The sequence below is a fragment of the Nicotiana tomentosiformis genome, chromosome 6 (genome assembly GCF_000390325.3).
Source record: "Nicotiana tomentosiformis chromosome 6, ASM39032v3, whole genome shotgun sequence".
Classification (NCBI taxonomy): Eukaryota; Viridiplantae; Streptophyta; class Magnoliopsida; order Solanales; family Solanaceae; genus Nicotiana; species Nicotiana tomentosiformis.
In genome coordinates this window covers 110,302,151-110,312,854 of record NC_090817.1, presented here as the reverse complement: position 1 = coordinate 110,312,854, position 10,704 = coordinate 110,302,151, and the positions used below count along the sequence as shown (strand labels likewise).

General features: G+C 38.9%; 1 protein-coding gene across 3 annotated transcripts; it reads left to right on the top strand.

Annotated features, from left to right (window-relative positions):
- The first annotated feature begins 4,879 nt into the window (after positions 1-4,879).
- LOC104114566 (filament-like plant protein) lies at positions 4,880-10,170 on the top strand. 3 transcript variants are annotated; one of them, XM_009625041.4, is made up of 5 exons: positions 4,880-5,237; positions 6,434-6,595; positions 7,654-7,849; positions 8,049-9,466; positions 9,587-10,170. In XM_009625041.4, the coding sequence occupies exons 2-5, from the start codon at positions 6,482-6,484 to the stop codon at positions 9,971-9,973; spliced, it is 2,115 nt and encodes a 704-aa protein (XP_009623336.1). In that variant the 5' UTR covers positions 4,880-5,237; positions 6,434-6,481; the 3' UTR covers positions 9,974-10,170. The 3 variants fall into 3 exon arrangements, with proteins under 3 accessions (XP_009623336.1, XP_009623337.1, XP_070033779.1); XM_009625042.4 differs by lacking the exon at positions 4,880-5,237 and adding an exon at positions 5,260-5,777; XM_070177678.1 differs by lacking the exon at positions 4,880-5,237 and adding an exon at positions 5,261-5,777 and having other exon boundaries at positions 7,657-7,849.
- The last annotated feature ends 534 nt before the right edge of the window (positions 10,171-10,704 follow it).

The window sequence follows — 10,704 nt, the reverse complement described above, 5'->3', positions numbered from 1 at the left end:
TGGTCGCATCAACAGTATCCGAGTCCACTTGAAGACCGATCTCGAATACTTGGGGCCATCACCCTCTGGTCATGATTTTTAGTAAGGAAGGAAACTTTGTGCTCGAATAGTCTAGGCTCGGTGGTTAGGATTCATTGTAAGGGCTAAACGGTCAAATGAATTATGCCGGCATAGGTCACCCAAGCCACAACATGAGCTTTTATGCAATCTTGTACGTTACACATAGAAATGAAAGAAAGTTTTTTTACCTTGTTAACAAACACTCTTTGCTTCTTAAAAGTATCGAGCCCAAGTGCTATTCCTACCCGAGAACTATCGAGCCCAAGGGCCACCCCTGTCCGAGCCCAAAGGGCTAACCCCACTCGGGGACTGCCGTCCTTGATAAATTCGAATGGCTTGGGTTATCAAAACCAGGAGGAACAAAACCTATTAGGTAATGCCCAAACCTAAAAGGCTATGGCCACTCTAAAACGGTTTGGAGATGTCCGAACCCGTAATGAAAACATAAGGCCTTCAACAAAATTCCAAACCTGTTCAAAGGTTACCCTTGGCAAAGATATAGTCTAAAAACCTTTAAACGAGTATCTTGGGGAAAACTTCTAGTCATTCCGAGCCCGCATACGTTTCAAGCAAAACTTGTACCAAGGACGAGTCTTGTTCGGACCTCAAAAAATGACTTATTACTACCTTTGATTTCGTGCTAAGGCATTTGAAATTTTTGCAATTAGGATACTAAAAATAATAGACTTCAAAATTGTCAAAAGGGAAAAACTTTATATACATTCTGGAATGTCTTTACAAAGGCCACTGAAAATGGCCTCAACAAAATAAATGTACAAGATAAAAAAGCAAAGACAAAAAATCCTAAGGCATCTACGCCTGATCTTCACCAGGACCCGACTCGTCACCAGAGTCGTCAGTGCCTTCTTCATCTTCAGGTTTTCTGGAGCCCTCAGAGCCTTCTTCATCGTCGGGTTCAACTAGCTTCTTGGTCTCGACCTCAAGTCTTTTCGCCTCTTCGAGCTCGGCTGATAGGTCGAAGCCTCGGGCATGGATCTCCTCAAGGGTCTCCCTCCGGGATAGCCACCTCACGTACTCAGCAGTAATCTTCAGTCGAGCCTCGACTGCTTCAACATCAGCCCTATACTAGGACACCATCTCTTCAACATCAGCCAAGGTTGCTTTCGACTTGGACCTCGCCATTTCAAGCTCCTTGCCAAGGGCATCCCGTTCGACAATGGCCTAACCCAATTAAGCTTGAAGGTCCTCATTTTGTCGAGCCCGAGCATCGGATTTCTGTTTTGCCACTCAGAGTTGAACCTCCACCGATGCCAGCTGTGCCTGGGCGGTCTCCTTCTTCGAAGCCAGCCAGTCCATTTTGCATTTCCAAACATCGGCCATGGCTTGGACCTCATTCATTTCAGGTCGGAGTTGGTCGATCCAGTCAATCTTCTGCTGAACCTGCGAGGTTTGGTCGTTAGTCGCCATGGCTAGGTCTTCATTGCTAACTTCGAAAGGCTTTACCTTTTCCACCAAGTTGGCATGCTCCTTCTGAGCCGCATCTAGCTCGGACTGGAGGTTCTTGACGACCCTTTCGTGTTGCTCGCTGAGAAGCTTATACATGTCTCTTTTCTCGGCAATCTCCTTGACCTCAGCCTCGAGCTGGTTAACCTCAGTCCAGTACCGAAGAAATCTATCATGATGGAGTACCGAGGCCTGCAAAAGGGTAAAAGAAAGAAGATATGAGAAATATCAAGGACTAAGTCAAAGGTCGAAATAGCGTAATGATGTCTTACCCGATTTAGTGCCAGCTGCACCTCGTTGAACATGCACGACAAGTCCACCTCATTCATTTTCGCATGATCTTCTTCGGTCACTTGGCATCGAAGGTGGCTCGCTACTCCCACAAGAGCAGAAATAACACGGTCATCCTCCAGGACAGTGATGATTATCGACCTCTTACGATCGGGGTCCGCACTAGGGGCGGGGAACTGGTTGACTAAATTTGGGCTTGAGTTTCTCCGACTTGTGAATACGGATCCTTTCTCGACACTTCCCAGGTCTCCCACCCCGAAAAAGTCTTCCAAGACGGACGAGTCCACGCTGTCAAAAAAGGAACGAAGGGGATCGTCTACGCCATGAGACCCTTCGTTAGATTTCTCCTTCCTCGCCTGGGCTTCTACGAGCATAAACTCGGTATACGAGGGCGTCCCTGAGATCTCAATCACGCCGGACACTTCCTTCAGTGCAGAACCGACATCCTGGGAAGTTTCACCCCGGGGATCCGCGTCGGCTTTCTGAGGTGGAGGGGGTCGGTCTCACGACTCTCCCCCTCGGATACCTCCCAATCCCCGAGATATGTGGTCGTCCCGTGAGTTACGGAGACAAACTCATCCTCTGGCTCATCCCTAAGCCAAAGAGGGAGTAAAAGGCAAGCACATGGGAACTGGAGCCCCTCATGGGCTTGTGGAGCACTCACTTCTTCGGCTTCTTCGCCTCGGAGCTCGGGGAGCCCGAGGGTTTTCTTTTTCTCTTCTTCTTTCCCTCCGTGGCAGCAACAGAGGGATCAAAGGGTGGGGGCACATATTCGTCCCCTTCCGAAGGTCTAAGTACGGTGGTCTTAGGCAAACCTACAATGATAAAGAGAAGGGGTTAGCATAATAGTATCTTAGAGTAGTAATGGAGAATAATGATTTAAGAATATGAAAGATGACAATAAATGACATTCAAGTAATAAATAGAGCTAGGTTCACCTGACAAGTGTGAGATTTTACACCGATCCTTCTGACAATGATGGATAATGATAAGCACTTGAATATTTCGATTCTTCTTTGATCGGGGGAGAAAGATAGAAAAAGAGATGTAAAGGTAAGGCTTGTGTGTATTCAATAAAGAGAGAATTTTCACAGAGAATGTCAATGTTATTCTTTACAAAAATGTTCAATGACCCTTCTAGAGCTACATCTCTTCCTATTTATAAGAGTACATGGGCCACAATACCATAAATAATACAACAGAAGGGAATATTCACTGGAATATTCTCTAGGGAATCTAAATCTTTGAACTAGCCGTTACTGCGCGCCGAGGACGGGTGCTCACCCTCATCCTCGTCTTTTATCAGGCCATCTCGACCTTGATGAGGATCTGCCTTATTCACGTGACTTCAACCTTTTAAATCAGGTTGATATATCATATCATTGACATGTCACAATTTTTAAAGACTTTATCTCTATTGACCTCATCAACATATGACATGAAATTTTTCGCCCACACAATCACGTGTCTTCAAAAAATTTCACTTATACACAAAGCCACCACCTTTGTATTTTATAAACATACGAAATATTTATATTTAAGAATGTTCGCGCTTGAGATAAAATTTACTGTCCCCATGCAGTCAAGAACAATGTGGCAAAATTTTCACCACTAACTAGAATCGAACAAGAAAAGAGGACAGGTGTGTTGTGGGATTTAACTTGTGCGAGTCTCATCTGTGGTCTTACAAATGTACATAATTACACGTGGAAAGACCAAGGAATATCCGGAGTTGCGAACCACAACTTGTGGGAGGAAATCGTGAGTACGAAATGTTTCCATCTGCCACCACACGATTATTCAACACTAATCTTCATACCTCTTTCTCGGTATTTTAGTCCCTATATCTCTTGCATTCCGTTTATTTATAACACGTCATTAGCGTGGGTCTCCTATCCTATTAAGGGGTACTTGCGCTTTTTTTAATTAAATTAAATTATAATCAAGATGGTTTGAACCTATTAGATGGTATTGCTTTAATATATTTTAGTTATTATTTTATTTATCGATATAATATACCCAATAATAAAATATTTATTAAATTAAAAAGATGACTAATATAGTTATCGAATAACTTTTTTATTATATAATTTTTATTCTATAATCCAACGTTTAGTATTATTATATTCTTAATATAAATTTGTATTAGTGTATTATTTTCTTTAATAATTTTTTCCGCTACTCTCTTTTTAATATAATATAGAATATATATATTTGGTTACTCTTTAAATATATTACTTTTAAATTTTATTCTATTGACTCAATTTTTAATTGTGTAAATTTATCAATAATATTATTTAATTTATTTTATTTTTTTAAAATTAATTCAAAACGCATCCACATTAAATCATGTGTCAGCCTAATAATAAGCCACTTGGCATTACTCAAGACAATGCTCGAAGAGTCCAGAATTCGGAAGCTCTTCGAAAAACAAATCTCATGCATTTTAATGCAAGAAAAGCCAAAAATTAATTATATCTCCTAAAATTTTGGTAACCGATACATATGCAATAACTTGTTTTTCACCAAAGGTGTTGGCTATCTTTTTAATTGATTATCTCCTAAGATTTTTTCTTTACATTGATTAAAAAAATATTGTATTACTTATTTGATGAAAACTTATAGCTTTCAATTGGATCTTAGGTTACAAATATTGTTATAAAAATAGATACGTATTAATTATTTTTTCTTTACACTAATGAAAAAAATATTGTATTACTTATCCTATCCCTTTTTAATTTGTTAATTATGGTAAGTGTTTTGTTCCATGCAATTTTTTATTTATTAATTTTTTTAATATTTTATTTATTTATTTTGCTTTTTAAAATTAGAAATTTTCTGGTTATGACACTTGTCATCCTATCCTTGAATTTTGCTAAGTATTTTATTTATTTATTTGCTTTATAAAATTGAGATATTTCTGATCATCATCTCCTTGTAATGACTTAACTAAGGTTGATTTATCCTTGCACGGAATTCGTTTGTTATTCTGGAGAATAATTTCTCTCCTCACTGTTTTACAACCTTTTTAATTGAAATTATGTAAAAAAAAATATCAATAATGAGGATATGTTAGAGAAAATGTTCTCCAACTTTTAAGTTGCTCAATACTTAGAAAAAATGTACATTTAGTGCCTTTTCCACTTACCTTCTTTCCATTTTTCCCTTCTTTGCCCATCCTCTGCCTTGTATAAAGAAAGGACTATTATGACTATTTCCAATTGGGCAATTCATTTGCCCAGAAGAGGTAATTTTTAATGCCTTCGCTCGTAAGGGCCTGACGCAAACTTGCCTCTGTGGAGAAACAAGCAAAGAGAAAAGAAATAAACCATTATTTGGCGCAGATCTTGTTATTGAAGGAACCAAGAGAAAGACGAAAAAAAGCATACAGAGGAAGCGTAGAAGTTCAGGCACAGACCTCTGTCAGTTTTTCTGTGCATCAAATTATTACTCTCCCTTCTTAACTGAATATATTAAAAATACTCCCTTCTACAGTACACCACTTCGTCTATAAAGGGCGGGAATGAATCTCAGATTAATTTCAAAATAAACAAATCCTAAACAAACAAAAAAAGAAAGCTTAAAAAGGGTGCCATGAAAAAAGTGTAGACTCTGCGGTGTTTCCATTCTGCATCACATGCGCTCTTGGGTCCTTTTCGGTATTCGAAAATATTATCTTCAAACCAAGAGGAAAACCCATTAAAAACTGTCCGAAAAGAATAAAATAATCCCTTTTTCTTTAATGCATAGAGCGTTCCTTCCTCTGTCGTTGGAGTAATTGTTACCTAAACACTTTAACTGACATTCCACAGATCTTTGACTGAGTTGGTCTTTTAATTGGTTCTGCAGTTCTGTTATCTCAACACCCACTAACGCCAAACTCTTCTTCTTTCATATACAGTAGTTAATAGTATTGGTTCCAACTTCCAACTTCCCATTTGATTTTCTTGGTCTACACTCAGGTGTGCTGTTATTCTTCTTTGTTTCTTTTTTTAGTTATTCGTATGACCAAACCTGGATCTAATTTCATTGGTTCTGTTGCTCGAGAATTCTCATTTTAGTCATTCGTTCATGTTTCTGTCCTTATAGTTAATAATATATGTCGAGCTAGGATGTTATTGAATGCTTTGTTCGGAATAAATTATTTATACATATTGAGTGAATCTTTTAACACAAATATATGGTCTGAGGCTCTCTGAGCCAAGATTCTGTCAAACCCGTTAGCAGAACTGTAGATGTGTTTTGTCATTTTGGAGATTTAGTGAATTCTTTTGGATGAGTGTTGTTTATTGTATAATTTGAGTAATGGGGTCTTTTGCTTTGTTGAGATGTTTATCTTTTTGGTATGTTTGGTTTCAGTTCTATTTGAGTCCAAGATACATATTCGTTAGTGGAGTGGATTCGAAGGAAAGCTGAAAGAATGCGAAGCCAAGTTATCATTTGTTTGTTGAATGACTATAGGCATACATACATGTATATTTTTTCGTCTAGGAAGGGATATAAATGAAAAGTATTTTGCTTCCTCTCGCTTCTCAGTTGTTATCTGGACCACTTACCAGAAAAGTTTTTAATTTGGTCATTTAATCAGTTATTGAATATTGGTGTCAATTATATGCAGGTGGACATTGAGGGATGAGGTTGTAGGAGATTTACTTGGTTATTTGAAATGGAGAAGAGGAACTGGTTGTGGAAAAGGAGACCTACTGAGAAGAGCCTTGGTGAAACTGAGAGTTGTGGTTCATTGTCTTCACATTCAGAGAGACACTCTGATGAGCACCAGGTACAAGCCAAAAAGAAAGAGATTCTTTGTTCATAGGTTGTCTTGATAATCTTATAAATTAGTCGTGTTGATACGGAGAAGCTAACCTCGTAACACACTTGATAAAATACATTACTGATTTCCCACAGCAACATACTTAAAGCTTTATATGAATGATTTCGAACTGATAATGGTTGAGCGAAATATACTGCTCAAATTTTCATAGTTAAGAAGTGTTCAAAGTTATACTATGTATTAAATTTATGCACTTGTGTAAATTTTAAGTTTTTATCAACTCAAGATCTGTATTCAAAGATTCCAGTTCTGAAGCCATGCATCAGATCCAATATAGGTGCGAAAGACTTCAGCATGGAGCTGATTATGTCAGTCCCATATTATATAGTTAAGCAGCCAAAACATCTTTCATTATCTGTGAAGAGTATCTATCTAGAGAAAAAAATAATGATTGGAAGTTCGTTAATTTGCATTTTGCATTGTACTAGCTAAGTATAATAATGATGAACACATCCCAAATTTGATGCCGCTGTGTGCCACACTCCTAGTCTAGAGATCAATGCACAAGTTAGAAGCTATTCAGTGCTGGAAGGAGATGGTGTACAGAGAAAGCGCCAGAGGTTTTCATAAATGACCGATGCTGTGTACTTAGATTCAAGGACTATAGTCTTGAAACATTAGCAGTGAATGTTTCTGCTTTTGACAAGTAATTCTAATTCAAAAGCAATTCTAATGCAAAAACAGAAGGACTCCAAAAAGGGGCAAATGATTATAAATGCGTGTGCATAAACATAGAGTAGGCAAAAGTTAGAAATGTCAAAGCCAATCAACCAAATGTTAATCATTTACCTGTAAGTCCTTGAAAGCAAAAGTATGCCTCCTCAAGTAATTTTCTTACTGATAATACCGCTGTTCACCTGTTATCATAATTTATGCCACGCTCCTGGCGCCTTTACTCCTGCTTTGTTTTCTGCTTGTCTCTTCTTCCTGGTTATTTCCTGTCTGTGCTTCTTGTTGACTTGAATTTTCTCACTTCAACACTTGCAACTCTCTGCTATTTGAAGCAGGATGCATTAAAAGAAACTCCAGATCATGACAACCAGTCACCGGAAGTAACCTCAAAAGCTGCAACTATTGATCATGAAGCAAAGGAAAGTCCTAGGAAGTTGATAGAAAAGTTATCAGCTGCTCTAGTCAATGTTAGTGCCAAAGAAGACTTAGTTAAGCAGCATGTTAAAATAGCAGAAGAAGCTGTTGCAGGTATCTTCCACCATGCCCTTTCTTCCACAGTTCTGAATGCAATCTTAGAAAGTGTCTAGACTATTTCCAGTGCTTTTGCTGTACATGAATCACATGTGGAAATAGTTATCTGGAACTTGAGCATCTTTCTTTACTTTCCAATCAATCATGTATTTTTGTCTCTTGATTAGTTCCATGTTCTTTTTGTAATATTTGGTAGGTTGGGAAAAGGCAGAAAATGAGGTTGCAGTTCTAAAGCAGCAACTCGAGGCAGCTGTGCAGCAGAACTTGACGTTGGATGTTCGCGTCAAACATCTTAATGGTGCTCTCAAGGAATGTGTCAGGCAGCTGAGACAAGCGAGAGATGAGCAGGAGCAAAGAATTCAGGATGCTGTGGAAGAGAAGAAAAAAGAATGGGAGTCTGCGAAAGCTGCACTTGAAAATCAGCTACTTGAGCTTCAGACACAAGCTGAGGCTAGTGGAAGTGGTTCTCCTGTTTCTACTGATCCGGATGTTCTTGTCAGGCTTGAGTGTCTAGAGAAGGAGAACACAACTCTTAAACTCGACCTTTGTTCTCGTTCAGAGGAGTTGCAAATTACGACCATAGAGCGTGACTTGAGCGCCCAAGCAGCTGAAACTGCTAGCAAGCAGCAGCTAGAGAGCATAAAGAAGGTGACCAAGCTTGAAACCGAGTGTCGAAGATTACAAGCCTTGGCTCACAAATCATCCCTACTCAGTGACCAAAGATCCTTTGATAGCCACATGATGCGCAAACTGGAAACAAGTGAATGTGAACAAAGTTGCTCTGATTCATGGGCATCAGCACTAATTGCTGAGCTCGATCAATTTAAGAATGATAAAGCCATGCCTAAAAGTCTTGCTGCCCATTCTATGGAAATTGACATGATGGATGATTTTTTGGAGATGGAGAGACTCGCTGCAGTATCTGAAATTGTGAATAAAACCTCTTCACTTACATGTGATGCTGTTGCCCATGACTCCCCAATTGAAGAGAATCCCATGGCAGCAGAATGTGAGGCCATTTCACAAAGGGTAGCCGAATTAGAACAAAAGCTGGAGACGATTGAAGCAGAGAAAGATGAACTGGAGAATGCTTTATGTGAGAGCGAAGATGCCCTTAAGGCGTCCGACTTGGAGCTTAAGGAAGCTCAAATCACGATAGAAGAGCTGCAGAAGGATCTAGATGTAGTGAATGAGTCGAAAGCGTTGCTTGAGGTTCAACTCTTTGGCATGGAAGTAGAAGCACGGACTATGTCAACAAATATTGATTCTTTAAAGACAGAAGTTGAAAGAGAACGATCTTTGTCATCTGCTCTTAAGGTGTCCGACTTGCAGTTTAAGGAAGCTCAAATCAAGATAGAAGAGCTGCAGAAGGAGCTGGATGTAGTGAATGAGTCGAAAGAGTTGCTTGAGGTTCAACTCTTTGGCATGGAAGTAGAAGCACGGACTATGTCAACAAACATTGATTCTTTAAAGAAAGAAGTTGAAAGAGAACGATCCTTGTCATCTGATATGGAAACTAAGTGCCACGAATTGGAAATTGAACTAAGAAGAAAATCTCTGGAAGCTGAACTTCAGAAAGCTTCTAGTTCAAATGGTGAATCGAAAATAAAGCAGGTAAGGTTTATCTCAATGAATTCGTTTTCTGTTCTTGGAAAGTCTTGAAACTTTTCTTGTGCATGTGAAGAGAGAGGAAAGAGGAAATAACTGATCAATTCTGAACTTTTCTATACGCAGGAAGACTTAGCTGTAGCTGCTGACAAGCTTGCAGAATGCCAGAAAACAATTGCATCTCTTGGCAAACAGCTTCAATCATTAGCTACTTTAGAAGATTTCTTGATAGACACTGCAAATCTTCCTGGATTTTCTGGGGGAGGACCAGTTGTGGCTAGAGCTAGTGGAGAGGAATGGAAGTTGCATGTAAATGAGACATTTACCCAAAGACAGAATCCAGATACTTCAAAGATTGGCAATTCTAGTAATTCTATGAATGGAAATGAAGGAGAATCGTCATCTTCTTCCTCGTCATCATCTACTTCATCAGCCACTCAGGTGATCACCTCCAAAAGTAGAAATGGTTTTGGGAAGATGTTTTCTCGAAGCAAAACTGGAATTCAGCTCTAAAATATAAGAGTGGAGTTGGGTCCTAAATCAAAAGGGATAAATACAAAAGGAAAGCCAAGATGCAGAAACAAAGTTTTGTCAGTCATCACACAGTCATATGGTTGAGTAGGATGGCTAATTAAATTTTGTTTAATTACATAATATGTGCTTTGAAATGGTTGTGAAAGAGTGCATATCTATCAAATGGCATTAGATCATGACTTTCTGGTGCTCTATTCCATAGATGATATATCCAGCTGTTTCTTTTACTCTATTCCCTGAACTCTGACGTGATGCCGTGATCTGTGCTTGCTCCTAGGGGTGTACATGGTTTGGTTTGAGTCATTCTTTTTCATAAATAGCTAGGAGAATTTCCAATTTAATTGCAACTTACACGACCTCGAGCGATCTGTTAGTGCGCTCAGCTCATTTTAGTTACAGATTTCTTTAGATATTAGCTCTACTGAATTACGCAGTATATTAATATGTGACTATCCTCCACCTGCAATCCTCCACCTGCAATGATATGCAATTTCTCCCTTCCTCCTCTTTCAATTGGATTAACTTGTGTTCCCTGACCCTTACTACTTCAACTTCTTGAGCATTTTTCATCTCCTTACTAAGTTTATGTTTGGTACACCGATGCAAAAATTCTAACTTCAACTTCTGTAACAAACAGAATATATTAACATAACTCTTACCTGTTATGAATCATCCCCAGCCCAATGTCACAAATGTAGCTATTGGGCTGA

Coding starts and splice junctions, on each gene's coding strand:
- LOC104114566 (XM_009625041.4), top strand. CDS start 6,482: ATGGAGAAGAGGAACTGGTTGTGGAAAAGGAGACCTACTGAGAAGAGC. Junction 6,596..7,653: donor GACACTCTGATGAGCACCAG/GTACAAGCCAAA, acceptor TGCTATTTGAAG/CAGGATGCATTAAAAGAAAC. Junction 9,467..9,586: donor GTGAATCGAAAATAAAGCAG/GTAAGGTTTATC, acceptor TTCTATACGCAG/GAAGACTTAGCTGTAGCTGC.